The sequence below is a fragment of the Cavia porcellus genome, unplaced genomic scaffold, assembly GCF_034190915.1.
Source record: "Cavia porcellus strain 051 isolate PalLab524CR breed Dunkin Hartley unplaced genomic scaffold, mCavPor4.1 scaffold_26, whole genome shotgun sequence".
NCBI lineage: Eukaryota > Metazoa > Chordata > Mammalia > Rodentia > Caviidae > Cavia > Cavia porcellus.
Window position 1 is genome coordinate 31,030,086 of NW_026947509.1, and position 14,937 is coordinate 31,045,022.

At 49.7% G+C, this 14,937-nt stretch overlaps 1 protein-coding gene across 10 annotated transcripts in view; it reads right to left on the reverse strand.

The window, feature by feature from the left end:
* Agap1 (ArfGAP with GTPase domain, ankyrin repeat and PH domain 1) overlaps window positions 1-14,937 on the reverse strand; it is a 488,546-nt gene that overhangs the window by 66,897 nt on the left and 406,712 nt on the right. For all 10 annotated transcript variants that reach the window (XM_003474578.5, XM_003474579.5, XM_013157542.3 and 7 more), the window contains 2 exons: window positions 3,557-3,711; window positions 940-1,030 (listed from right to left, as the gene is read on the reverse strand). In XM_003474578.5, the coding sequence (XP_003474626.1) occupies window positions 940-1,030; window positions 3,557-3,711 (246 nt within the window). The remainder of the gene's footprint in view (window positions 1-939; window positions 1,031-3,556; window positions 3,712-14,937) is intronic.

Consider the following 14,937-nt stretch of genomic DNA (forward strand, 5'->3'; position numbering starts at 1 on the left):
CCTGCAGGAAGCCTGCAGTGAGGGACCCTACTGTTCCTTCTCCACAGAGCCAGCCGTGTGCTCCTGGCCTTGTCCCTCGGCTCCAGGATGGCCTTGCCCACCCAGGCCAAGCAGCACCTCGCCTAGCGATGGGACCTTGTTTCTGCAGGCTTTCCCTCCCCTCGAAAAGCTAAGCACTCAGAATGAACAGAGCTTACTGAATGTGCCTTCTCGGGATTGGGATTTAAAGAAAGAAAAGTCAGTTTCTACCCTCAATTAGACAGACATTCCTTATTTAACGACCCACCTGGCTAATGACTGTCTGGACCTGAGTTCCCCTTGGCCTGTTCTTTGCTCTGACCATTGTGATGTGCACACTGTGTACAGTACAGCCCTCCACTCAGTGAACACTCCAGCTAACAAGCTGGTCACGGGAACTGAACTCGGAATGTCTGTATAAACACCTAAGGGATGCTCTCAACGGGAACGTTATTTTAGGACAACCGAAAGGACATCAGATTACTCTAATGCATGAAGCAGTGATTACAATTCTATGGGCTCCCTCAAATGCTTTGGGGTATAAAAAATTTAAACTAAAAAAATCACTTGGTGGCAACACTCAGAACATATCGCTGTGACATTAACGACAACAGCAACCAAAACACAGAACTCTGTGGGCAGGAAGGAGCCACCGGCGCTCCACTTAAGGAAATCAGGCAAGTGCCCCCAATCAAGCACAGGTCACCTGCGCTTCCCAGATAAGACACAGGATGTGGGCCCGGGCTCTGATATACAGCATAAGCGGGATGTGCAGCGCTTGAGTGTCAAACGCACAACTGTGTCAGCGAGGTTGGTTGAGGGCATTATGTTAAAGTAAAACCCAAACAAAAACATATACACTCCCCAACCCCTCTCCTCCACACACGGCAGATTTGGGTCCATGCAGCGTCCTACACTTACTCTGGGTGTCACAGTCCACGCAGTGGGAGTTCCCGCGGATGTTCCGGATGGACTGCAGAGCCATGGCCTCACTCTGGCTGGTCAGCCGGGACTGGGAACAGAGGAAGGAGACAAGGAAAGGTGTGAGCAGCCTGGGAGGATTGGACGCCTCTTCTGATCACCTCGAGGAGTAAGGGGAGACCATGGTGGGTGAGGCTGGGAGAAGGGGCAAGCTTCAAGTAGCTGCTACTCTTTGGGCACAGTGAGGGAAGGATACAGCTGAGAAGGAAATGCTACACACCAGGATGTATCAGGAGCAGAGAGGAAAGTTCCTGATCGTGTGACCATGGCCACCTGGAGCAGGTGATTGATTAATATGCAGATTAAAGAATGAGGAAACAAATCTATTCATAAGCCAATCTATTCATCAGCTCCACAGATTCAGCCCCACAGTTCTCCAGAAAGTCCCTGGGCCACTGCCATAAGCCGGGAGATCCACTGTCCATTTGAGGATGTCTTGGGGTGACAATAAACCAAGCCGAGCTAGGCAGAAAAGAATGTGAGTGTGCTGGGGGGTATTTACTCTTACAACTTATACTGTCCGGTTCTCTTTGGAAGGGATTTTAAAGATATTTGTTCACCACTGTGAGTTTAGAAGGTGCCTAGAGGGAGAAAGACATGATTCAGAGCTATTTATGACCACTACACTTAGGTATTAACACTCTGGTCTCTGTCTCTCTGAGCTTTCTGCTAAGCACACTGTGTTCAGGTGTGTCCCCTAAGAGAGCCCGTGTATATCTATTGCTTTGGAACCTGCATTTTTATTTTTAGCCTAGTACTATGTCATGGGAGGCCTCGATATAGTCTCTGCTATCACCATCTTCAATGGCCACAGGCAAATCCACTTACTCGGACTTCTTTATCGGGTCTCCCTGGTGGCTATTTCAGTTGCTTCCACCTTCCTCTACCCTAATCAGTGCTGTAATACCCACACCTTCACGGACCCTCATGATTATTTTCTAGGGATGAGCTGGGAAGGGGCGGTGTTGGGTAAAAAGGACATGTTTGGTTTTTAAGGCTCATTTTTCCAATATGCCTCTAGTAGTACAGTTCAAGCAAAAATCGATCAATTTCAAGAAGACACACAGAATGAACTAGATTTCTAGGGGAACAGTTCATGAGTTGAACCATTTCATGTCAGACTCTTGGATGTAAAACAGTTACTGGCTTGTGGTGGGAACAGTACACTGTCTGCCTGGTTCTTTCTCTTTGTGACTGTGTAACCTCCAGGGCTTGCCCATCTGCCTGTCTGTGTCCACTCTAAAGGATCCACAGGCAATGCCTTTCCTCTTGCTCAGTGCTAGGTCCCTGTGCTCAGGCGTGGTGTGTTTTGCGGCTCCCCATTGACAAAGAGATCAAAGGCTTTCCGTGTACCCTCCAGGAGTGATGGCGTGGCTACCGGTGTATGTGGCTCAGAACAAACGGTAGTTGTTCTTCTCACATCTTCCAAAAGGCACGCAAACTGCGTGATGACAATGGTGACTGTGGTCTGGCCTATGCTGGCTAAAGAAGGTAATAAAATAAGTCCCTCCCTTCTTAATAACAAAGCTGACCATACATCCCCAGTAGACATTTCTTTAAGTGGTAATAAGTAATTGCAGGGTGGTGGGTAATGTCACGTTTTTTTTTCAGTTTCTAGTTAATTTGAAAAGCTCAAAATGAGGGGCTGGGGATTTAGCTCAGCGGCATAAGCGCCTGCCTCGAAAGCACGAAGTCGTGAGTTCGATCCCTGGTACCAGTAAAAAAACGAAAAAGCAAAAAAAAAAAAAAAAAAAAAAAAAGAAAAGCTCAAAAATGTTGTCCAAGAGGTTAAAATATCCCAGAAAGGGGCTTAAAACACTAAAGCATTAAAACATCAAAAGTGAAGGAACAATAACTTCAACAGAAGAAATATCACTAAATAAGCAGTAGCCTAGAAAATATAAGCATATATATATACACATATATATAAAATTTTTGTTAAACAATTCAACAAAAATAACAATACTTTTTGCTAATAATAATTTTGCTAACAATTATCTTTAGCCACTGAATAGCATACATATCTGCTTTATCAGCAGCTTAGAAAACAGAAATTCTGCTTTGCACAAACTTCTTGTGTGCTGCTATCTTATTGCTATTTCCTAATAAGCATGACTTTTCCAAGTCGGCTTGGGCTTTGCATCTATTTATGAGAATAGAACCTGCATCTTTGAAGCCCATATCTCCTTTTTTTCTGACTTATTCTGTCCCAAATAACAACAACAATAAATGTGGACAGAAGCTGTGTGTCCACACCCTGTACTAAGATGTCCGTGCTTGCTATCTGGGGTTGGGCGGATAAAGACTTCTCATTGGGCATCCTGCCACACAGCGTGGTCAAGCAAGGGTACCAATGCGTGGTGCGTGGTGCACAGACACACAGAGCACTCTGATCTTTTCAATTACTGAGTTTTCTCCTTGCAGAGAATGCCTGGTCCTGTCATCCGTGCATGTCATCTGAGGCTTTTGTCCTCTCTGGGGAATCGCTCTGGGCCTTCGTTTTCCTTTAACGATCGGTGGCCTTGATTTCAGGGGGATGGCCTGCTGAGGGCCTTACCTTATTCTTGCTGCTCTCGCAGGACTGCAGGCTGGCGAGGATCTGGCTCTCGATGGCTTGGACCCACGCATCCCGCTCTTCATAGGTGGTGGCTTCAAAGTGCCACGTCTGGCCAGTGAGGGACACAATGATAAACTCAAAGTTTTCTTCTTGTTCTGAAACAGAGTGGTGGGGATGAAGAGTTTACTTTCATGCAGCGGCAGCAGCGCCTCTGCCAGTCCTCTATCACAAAAGTGCCTCTGGGTTCAATGGCACCTGCAGGGGATGGCGGCACACACAGGACTGGACCATGATGGCGGCGGAGATCTGAATCTGCACTCCTCCTGACACTCAAGACTCGCTTCCTAAAGCCAGCGGGCTTAGCTGGGGTTCAATCAATGCTCAGGGGACAGGGAAGAATGAAAAGCAGCAGGCAACGTCAGTGTGTCTGTGTCGGGTGCAGACCAAACAACTTAGGGAAATAAGTTTGTAACTTACTGCTGACATCGTATCTGCGGGAGGAAAGGTGAGTTAGTACTGCTGATCTGGGGCGCAGCTTGCATTTCTACTCAGCCCCTCGTTGCTGATCCAGATGAACCCCAGCGAAGGAAGGCTGGAAGACTGAGGACCTGGCAGGGTAGGGAACTCCAGGTGGCTTGGCAGGGCCTCGGCTGAGACATGAAGGAACCCAGGAGCCCCTGGCTGGGCCGGGGAGGAAGGGACGGTGTCCACACCTTACACTGCTCACTGTTCACCTGACAGAGGCTCCAGACAGGTTCTCCACACCCGAGGCTGGCTTTGCTCACCCATGAGATGCAGACTGCATCTACCTGTGAGATGTGGTGGGTTACCGACTTGGCCCATGAGGACTCTTGGCCATTTACAGCCAGCCCAGCTCAATCCCTGCTGGAGGAGAATGGGAACAGAAAGCCAGTCAGCAGGTAACCTGGGATAGCTCTTAGGTACCAGGTCTCACTGGAGCTCAGTCTTAGGTACCAGGTCTCCCCAGCAGCATGATGATCACCAGGTGAGCAGCGATTCTTAGCAATGCCCACCATCTAGCTGCCTAAGGCTCCTCTAGCCACTGCAAGCCCAGTCCTCCACCCTTCCTGGGCCTTCTTCACTGCAAGCCCTGCAGCCTCGGGTTAATGTCAGGACCTGATACCACCTCCCACTTCCTGTCTCCAAAACACTAGCAGCCATTCCTTCCTCATTCCCTTGAGTCTCAGGAGATGATATGCAGCCCCCTTCTTATAGCCAAGACGCTGTTCTCCTGGTCCACGGCCTCCCCCAGCCTCTCAAAGGCCTGTGACTCGCCTAACCGTTAAACACTGCTGCAGCAGGGCAAAGGTCGGGGCTGCTGGGGTCAGGCCTGGGCTCTGGCAGGTGAGCCTTGTGACCTCCTCCAAGTGGCAGAGGGGTCTGGGCTCAACAAGAGAGTTGGAGAGTTCTTGGCTCCCTTAGGGTGACATATGTGTTTCTGTGTCCTCTCAATCTCTTAGGTTCCTGATTTCGGCAGACCTAGTGACTAGAGTTCACAAAAGATTTATTAGGAACTTCACTCCCATCCACTACCCTTAAATTTGGAAAACGAGTGTTTATGTGTGTGTTTGTGCAGAGGGAGAAAGCTCCACCTGTGCGCAGAGGTTGGGGTAGGGAGACCTGCAGCCCCTCCCTCATCCCCTTGCACACTGGGGGATGTGTGTGTGTTTATTAAAAAAACTTACTATGACTTTCAAACAGGCTCCTTCTGGGATGACCTGCAATTAAACCTTGCAATTACTAGCTAAGGCATCACATCTGTGGGTTTTAAAAGCGTGGCCTCTTGATACATCGGCTTTGATGTCCTAACCCTATGAATGACAACCTCTCCCACACAGATTCTAGTACGACAGTGCCCCCAATTCATGCATTTTATGCAAAATCCTCCTGGTGAATTGACAGGTGGGGGTGAGCAAAGAACCACATAATTCACTGGCCACAAGGAAAACTCAGTAATTCATGGGTGGATTGTGGTGACTGCTCATTAGGAGACCTACTCTACAGCCTGGTATCTTCTTAAATCTGTGAAATTCAAATGGTCCCATAAAAGCTCCTTGTGATCAGGATTTATTGGGTTGTCAGGTGAAAAAATTACAACCATTAGCTTCCCAGTTAAGATGTCTGCATGCTGCTCTGCCACCGAGCTTTGAAGTTCTGAGTTTCTAGCCAGAAGCAAAAGCGCCATTCCCTGGACTTGCTTGATTTGGGTGTGGCACTCGGGCCTTGGCTCCCGGCTGCCCTTCTCACTGCATTCTGAATGCCAGGCTGGATGCCAGGCTGGATGCAGGGGCCAGAAACAGAATGGGCTCTCAGTGCATGGTACTCACACACACACATACACGCACACATATGTGCACACACAGAGGACAAAACACATGCAATAACAACAGCGGAGAGCTGGTGAGATGCCATGGGAACAGCTATCCTGTTTGCCTCATGCTAAAGCAGTGGCTGCTTCCACTGTTAATATGCTCAATACTCGAAGACAAAACCTTTAGATGAAACTGCTATAGTTTGGCTTTGCCCCTTTTCTTAAGTAAACGAAATGCACCTATGCATGCAAACTGACTCAGGACACAGAGCAAAGTGTTCACAGGAACCTCAGTCTATTTCTGTGAGTTTCTCAACACGCTCCCTGCAGTACCTGTGCTGTCCTACTGTCCCACTCACCTTATAAATCTATCCCACACTGCTCCTCTCCTCCCAACCCTGGACACGACATGAGTGTCCTTTCTAGTCTTGTTCACGTCACTAAACATTTCTATCTCTCCTTGCAGGTTCTGGTCCCTTTCCTCCCCTATACTTCCTGCTTCCTTTACTTAGTCCCCTTATGTCCTTTGGGACCTGGGTTTGGCAATGACTTCCTTACTGTTTTGCAAACTGGATGATGTCCCTTATGGATGGACCTCTGTCTGGAACATCTACCCTGCAAGCTGTCAGCTGCCCCAGAGACACAAAGCTGTGCTCTCTTCCCATCTCTGTTCCCAGTCATCTGTCCTAGTGAGACATGGCTTCCTCAGATCACAGATGAATGACCAGCCAGGGGTCACCCTGTGCTCGGTCTTCTTTGTCACTGGCCCTGACACTGCCAATGGGAACTGTCACTTTGCAGCCTCTGCCTCCCCGGTCTTTTGCTCACTTGGATATGCAGGGTGTGTGTGTCAGGATCAATGGAGGGGTGGGGGCTGAGCCATGGAGTCTCTAGGGCAAGGGTCCTAGTGACTGTCACCGAGGGGGCTGGCAGTGCCTGCCACCGGACTTCTGTGTCCTACTTGTTCAGCCTTCTTCTTGATGTCTTAGATAGAGACCCCTGGAGGGAACGTGGGGTGGGTGGCAATCTCAAAGTGAGTTAATCCACAGCATGAAGCTGCCAGTGGCCCCACCCTTGCTCCTGGGCAGCAGGCAGCCAGGGACACCCTGTCAGACAAGTTCTGTCTGCATCTGCTTGGGGCCCAGGAGTCACCCAGGATGGAGGACACAGTGGGGATGTCACAGATGGACCGCTGTGGCCAGTGAAAGGTTGAACAGCCCTAATCTGAACAACAAGATCTGAAAAGCTCTGAAATCTGAAATGCCTTGACCACCATGCATTTCAGACACTCAACCATGGAAGTCTATGCAAATATTCTGAAATTTTCCAAAATACTCCACAATCTGAAATGCTTCTGGTCTCCAGCATGGCAGATAAAGATTCTCAACTGGACTACGAGACGCCAAAAAGGTGTCCGAGGATGGGGGTGGGCAATGGATGCTGGACCCCTTAGACCCCAACTGAAGGTCATCAGCGCACTAGGAAAGGTCTGCAAAGAAAGGCCCAGATGACCCTGCGGCTCACAACTAAACTTCACCTCCCAGATAAGATTGCATGATGGGAGCCCCCAGACAAACTCATCTGAGGCCTCTTTCATTTTGGAGGGAAATCCTGGGATGACCAGAGAGCTAAAAAGACCAAAATCAGAGAAATAAGGAAGATACAAATGAGGACAGTAGCTACACACAATCCACAGTCAGCAGCTGCAATACCCCTGGGAGAAAGTGCCTCAACAGTCAGTTGAACAGTCACTGACCACTGTGTGGGGCAGGTGTGGGATGTATATGAAGCAGGAACGAAGGCCCAGTGGTCACAGGACAGGTCTGAACACCATGAGTACCATACTGATGAACAGTTCTCTGGAGACTTAACTAAATGGTTCAGCCTAGCTGTTATGGTATGTGTCTAGATTCCCCTCCTCCCCAGTCTTATGGGGTCACGGAGTTTTTTTGGAGGTAGCTGAATCTAAAGTATGTGATTGATCCGTAGTACAATGCTGGGATTAAGGGAGCTTGGATTAGGGGTGGGTGCCTGCTAGATCAGTCCACTGATTGCACGGGTACCGCCCTCATCCTGGTAGACTGGATACATTGCAAGGCACAGAAAGAGGCTTGTCCCTCCTTTCTCTTGTTGCTTTTGTCATCTTCTACCACCATGAACAGTTGCTGCTCTGACACGCCACCCTGCCTTGGAGCCAACCGATTATGGACTGAAATCTCCACAAACTGTGAGCTAAATAAACCTTTCCTCCCTTAACTCTGGGTGCTGGGTATTTTGTCTCAACAAGGAAATACCAAAGACACCAGCCCTGCAGCAACAGAAATGGGTGCCCTCTATGCTGTCCTTGTGGGACCCAGGGACACCTGCCGGAGAGCTGGGATACCCCGATCCTTGAGTAAGGCTTAAAATCTGAACACAGAACCACACTGCAGACAGCTCTGCACCAGGGCTCACAGGGAGACCTCGTGAACCCCAAGTTTTATATTTTCTAGAACACTGTCTTTGTGGTTTTTTTTTTTTTTTTGAGGGTAAAATGTAAATATCCACAGTTTAGTGTTTTCTAACTGAAAGACTCCGGCTATATATATGACTTTTCTCGCCTTCCAAGTCCTAGGAAACAAGAAACACGAAGCAACTGCATGTTCAGTCATGTTGCATACCATTTCCATACAGGGATAACTTGTATCCTTGTGAGGGTCTATGTCATGGAATAGTGAAAGCAAGGAACAGGGCTGCTGGGCTTGGCACAAATAGTACCAGGGCTCTGCAGGGTTCACCTCTCTGGTTATGCTGCAATCTTAAAGGGCTACATAGTACTTTTTTTTTTTTTTTTTTTTTTTTTTTGGTACTGGCAATTGAACTCATGATCTCACGCTTGCCAGGCTGAGCTATGTCCCCAGCCCCTACACAGTATTCTTTCTCCATTTTTTTTTTTTTTTTAAACAAATGAAAACCAAGAAAGGAGTTCTGCTAGGGTGGCCAGCAGGGGCTGGGAGGGCCCCCTTTTGGCACTGTTTGGTGGTTTCTCCTGATTCTCAAGGCTGGGAGAGGAAGGTGCTGGGGCCTTAAAAATTAGCTTCCCCTGAAGTCCCTGACGTGCCTGTCCCTAGCACATTATTTCTTTGGAACTCGTGTCACGTGGCCAGATGCATAAGCTGGAGAACCCAAGGGGCGTGATTGGCTGGTGGAATGCACCTCCCTTGAATCATCCTGGCTTCTGTGAGGTGGCACACAGGTGCCATGGTCAGATCTGGGCACTTTGCTTAAGCCACCTTCGTGGGTGCCTGGCTCCCTGGCCAGCATCTGCTCAACACAGGCAGGATGGCTGGTCCTCTGTGTTCCGAGGCAATCAGTGTGCAAAACTCTGATCAGTCCAAGCAGGGGGAGTGTGGCACATGTGTCTCAGTCTTTTGTATCAGAATTGGGGTGCAGAGCCCCTTTCCCAGGTATTCAGTTCACTGATGAAGGTGCCTCTGCGCCTCCCTGCTCTCAGATCCCTACCTGTGGACAGGTAAGGATGCTGCCAGCCTCCAGCAGGAAGCTGGGGATGTGAAGTTTGGGAAGCCTGATGCTTTACAGGCCTGGGGGAAGTGACCTGTAGCTAGCTCTACCTGCTGGCCCTAGGGTTGGTTATGTGTGATGAGCTACTTAAGGATCCTTTAGCCTATACCCCTTTAAGGTGGGCTTCTGCCACTTTTAAAGCCAGTCCTAAGTCAGCAGAGAAAGATTCGCCCAAGTGATGCTCTGCTTATCTGACTGGTCTGCCTCTCAGGCACTGTGGGTTCAATCCACACTTCTCTAGTGGAAGAGAGACTATTTGCTCCCTCTTTGGACCCATTTCCCTCCTAAACTTCAAAGAAGCTTGTTTTAGGCAACACAGCTTGGCTCAGCTCCCTGATGGCCCAGAAGGACGATATCATATTATGAAGCGACACTGGGATGATGTCTGAGCTATCAGCAACTGGAAAAAAGATGACAGCTGCCACCCAGGGAAGTGTGAGGCCAATCGGTCAGGAAGACAGAGCTGAACACAGTCCCACTGTCACCCTCTTGGACACTGTAAAGAATGAGTGCCTCAACCTGGAAAACGCTAGGTTCCTATGTCTTGTTGCCAGTGGTGTCATTCCATTCATCCCAACCTAGCAGTGGTGACTTTCATTGAAGTCACTGTAAAAACGGAACCTGGGGACTGGGGATTTAGCTCAGTGTCTTAAGTGCCTGCCTGCTAAGCATGAGGTTGTCAGTTTGATCCCCAGCACCAAAAACAAAACAAAACCAAAACCAAAACCAGAACCTGGGTGGCAGACGTTCCTGAAGGCATTTACACAAAACGTGTACTCTTGGTTTGAGATGCACACATACAGGCAACTGTATCCCCAATTTTTGAAGAGCCTAGCCAGCCCCTGCCCCACACCGGCCGTGCCAGTTGCTGGGTTTGTTCTTTGGTGCGACATTCTGAGCTTGGCTGTTTAATAAAGTCTAGTGATTGGGCTCCCAGGGACTCAAACAATTTTCCGTGTTTAACAGTGGGCTGTGGAAAGGTCCACTATAATAGTATTTTAGCACCATGAACCTGTCGAAACCAACCTGCCCAATTATTCCCGACGACATTAATAACACAGGATATTACACTAATTGCGTCCAGTTTCTATGCAGACGAGGCCCCAGGGGGCTAATTGTGCCTCCTCTGGGGTAGGCATCTCCACCATCAGGCTGATTTCATGAGGAATCCCTCCTCATTACACAAGTCGGGCTGTCAAACTTTTTTTTTCCTTAAAGGTTAATGGGCCAATCAGTCATTAATTATTTTTTGTGGAATCCTAGCAGGCAAAGGGTTAAAGGACTGAAGTAGTGGAAACTGGTTCTTTAGTTCTTCATGTGGGGTTCTTCTTGATGGGGGCACAGAGGAGGAGGAAGAGGAGGAGGAGGAAGAAGAAGAGGTAGATAGAGGAGGAGGAGGACAGAGCAGCAGGCAAGGGGTGAGATGCAGACAGATACACACCAGTGTGCATCTCAGGGAGGGGTCCAGGAAGAGGACAGTTTCTGGGGATCTTGCCAAGGGAACCCTGACCCTGGTCTCATGTTGCCAGGTAAAGCTGCTTGAAGCTACGGGCCTGCTCCCCTCCTATACCAACAGGTCCCCTGGACACAGAGGGCTGGGTGACAGCCTGTGTCCTGCAGAAAGAGGCAGGTCTCCAGAACCTGTGCATCTTGGAGCCCAGGAGGAGGCCCAGCTAGGGTCTGCCCACCAAGGCTGAGTGTCCTTCCTGACACCTATAATGACAAACGTGTCGGAAATGAACTGTGCCGCAGAGCCCACAGAGATGACAACATCCCGTGGAGAGGACACATGTGTCTGAGGCAGACGGGCCAACAGGGGCTCTGGCCCTGCCCAGCCCAAGACTTCTAGAGGGGCATCACTGAAGGATGAGCTGATCCAAAGCAGCCAAGGCCCATAAGGAAAAAGATACCTGCCCACCATAACATGGGTCCGAGGAGAGCTGGACCTTGTGTCTGAGGGAATGCGACAGCCTGGATTAACACGTGGACAATCACTCTACCTGTGGGCAAGTATTTTTTAAAAAGCTCATTAAGGAGAACTAGCACAAGGATTCCCCTAGCCTCTCTCTGAACGGGAGAGCCCCTCTCCTGCTCTGCAGCCCACTGGCTGATGCCCATATATGGCCCTTACCTGCTCAGCCTTGTATTCAAGAGAGGCCCCAGGCTGGGCCAGGCGAGATGAGGACATGCCGTCCCTCTTTCTCTTCTTTATTTTCTTTATTTTTTTTCGGTACTGGGGATTGAACTCACGACCTTGCGTTTGCCAGGCAGCACTTATGCCACTGAGCTAAATTCCTGGCCCCGCTCTTTCTCTTCTAATGCCAGTCCTCCCTGGGTGTCCCTGAACCTGGTCCAGCTGCGAAATCCCCCTAACTCAGGTCTCTGCATGGCCACTGCTCTTGCCCTGAGCTGGACAGGAAGATGTAAGGTGCCTGCTCCTGTGTGTCTTGTCTGGTCTCTCTGGGTCTTTGCTTCCTGAGATTATGAGAGGTCAAGCCATATGCAGCCCCAGGCTTTTATGCTAATTTCTGAGCTATACATTTGGTAAAACGCTTCAACATTTCTGCTTTAAAAGCATGCACTAAACAGGCATATGTTTTATACATTTTATCCAATTATGATGGCAACCACACATGGTTATGATATCAGCTCAAACCCACCAAGTAAAAAGGTCACTGGGCACAGTGGCTCATGCCAGTAATCTAGCACTTGGGGAGGCTGATGCAGGAGGACTCCAAGTTTGAGCAACTCAGCACTCCTTGATTCAATCCCTGGTACCATACACAAAAAACATAAATTTTCTTTCTTCTCCTTCTTTTCTTACAAATCCAACTTTTAATTTTTTCATAGGAAAAGATCTATGTAAAAGAAAGTCTAGGCGATACAGCCCAGGGCTGCACAGAGCCAAGGCCTTTGGGGGGAAAATGCTTACAACACTCCCCGAGAAATTACTAATTTTAATCAGAGAGATTATTGTTTGTGTCCATCATACATACAGCTCCTGGTTCTTAGGCAAATAATTTTGGAGGCTCTGCACTTGGTGAATACCTTTTTTGGCCAAGGAGAAGGACATAATTAAGTTTGTGGGGAAGCAAATCCCCGGAGGGAAAGTGCTCAGTTAGGAATCATTTACGGCTGGGTCTCAGCGAAGGCAGGGTCGTGAATTCCCTGGAGAGGGTTTTATTTTCCAAACACTTTATAAAGAGCTCAGAGGCAGCTGGAAGCTCTGGTTTCTGGGCCCTTCGGCTGACATGGTGCCGAAAGCAAGGACAGTATCTACAGCGAGGGCCCTGAAGAAACATTTGATCTCAGACCAACACCATTTTTGGGGGCAGATGATGCCCGGCCACCATGTGTGTGGGCTCCTGGGAAGGACTCAGGCCCTTGCTGTGGTTTGTGAGAGAGAAAACCGAGAGGTGTGCCGCGTGGCCACTCTCCTGGTTGCTAAGCAGTGCTGCTCTCAGGTGGCACCCCCCCGCCCCCACGCAGTACCCCTCAGCACCAGCTGCAGGGACAAGTGACCACTGTGGAGCAGCCTGGCCAAGGTGGCTCCTGTGTGGGCATCAGGGGACACGCTGTGTAGGACCCTGGGGAGCTGGTAGGTCCTTCCCAGTTGTGCTTATACTAGGTGACCTTGGACACTGCCATCCTCCCAAAAGTGGGGGCTGAAAAACCACTCTTGCTTCTGCCCCTGAAACTCAATTCTGGAGCTGGTTCCCGTGTAAGGGTTTCCAGATCAGAATTTTTCCACGTCAGTGGCCTTCGCTGCCTGGGGTGCTGGCTCTGGCCCATTCCATCCTGGGCCAGTCCGTCACATGGGCCTGTGAAATGGTGCCAGGTATTCTTGGGGACACCCTGAGCTCTTTTTCTGGTAGGAACGTTCATGTCACAATTCACTAGCTACTGGCATTGTCAGCCTTTCCAATGCCCAGCCCTGCCTGGTCTCCCGTCTTCTTCCTGCTGTGACCCCTCCAGCTAGGTCTGACCATCTCCATGCTGCAGAAAGAAGCAGACAAGGCAGGATGGCTTGGGGGATCCATACTCACTAGGAAGAGGCAGAGCAAAGCCACAGCTGGGTAAACCTGATGCCAAAGCTCCAGCTTTTCCTCAAAATATTTTTTGGTACCAGGAATCAAACTCAGGACCTCGAGTTTGCCAGGTAGGTGCCATGATGCTGGGCTACATCCATGACCCCATGCCCCAAGTTTCTACAAGTGGCGATTCTTTGGGTGATGACTGAATAAAACTTGCGAAGGGTTGGTTCAGGGAAGAAAGAGGAAGCCTGGGTTTTGCATCTTCACTTCCATTTCTCAGTGGCTGCATTTCTTTTCCAGTTTCTGCTCCTCGCCACAGATGTAAATGAGGTTTAGCATTTTGAATCTTCTTTGAAAAGGAGTGAAACTGGGGGTGCGGGGTGCCAGGCACAAGACAGGGACCTCAAGGCACAAGTGTGTGCTGAGAGCACCCAGATATATCAACCCGCTGACCCCAACCTGCTGACTCCCTGCCAACCCTCCCTGACCCCAGCCCTGTGCAGCTGGCCCTGTCACCCTTGTGCAGTCAGGGAAACTGAGGCACACATCAGTGGCTCCATGTTTAGTGCCAGAAAGTGAGTCTCAAGCAAGACCACCTGGCTCTGGAGCCTGGGACAGAAAGCACCAGTCTCCATGTCACACAGATTCATAGTTTGCAAAGCTTCTGATCCAGAGACAAAGCTTGACATGGCCGGCTGGGGAAGATAGATGGGGGCTCCACTCAGACGGTGCAGGGATCCTTAGGAAAGGCATGCAGCTACATGCTGCACTTCTCAGGGCTGCCTCAGGCGCCCGGGCACAGGGAGAAGCGAGCTGCAATCTGCTGGGCAGTCTCTGTACCCATACATGCTGGGATGGAGGGGGGCAGGTGGCTTTGCTCCTGTGTGGTGATGACAGCTGTTGGCAGATCATCTGGTCCCTTCCACTGGACCCCAAAGAGGCATTCTCACCTTTTGCTCCATCCTGCAGTTCCTGCTCGCTCTTTACCAGGTAGGCCAGGTTCAGACTTCTATGCCCACCAGAAATGTGACTGAGTGATGCCAGGCCAGTCTCCATGAGCCAGCATGTCCCTGGGATCTACAATCACCTTCTTTTGGCCATGGCTTCTTACAAAATGTGGGGGATACACCTTCAGTAGATGGTTTCATGACAGGATGCTAGGAAATACTTCATATGGGTGCTGCAGTGGTCATGGCTCCTGTCAAGCCCCACTGTGCCTGTTAAGCTTGATGGTCAAATTGAGTGGCTTGGGTGCTGCTTAGGGCATCAGTAAAGCCCACTTCTGAGTGTTACCAGGTGGGCCATGGAGCTGTGACTGTAGGGCCCATATCTGGTCGCTGGCCCTTTCCTCTCTGGTACTGTTTCCCTGCTCTGCTTGTGGGCCACAATGCACTAAGCACCCGTGGTCCACTATACTTTCCACCGTGATGCTTCCATGTTGACCATGGACTGCA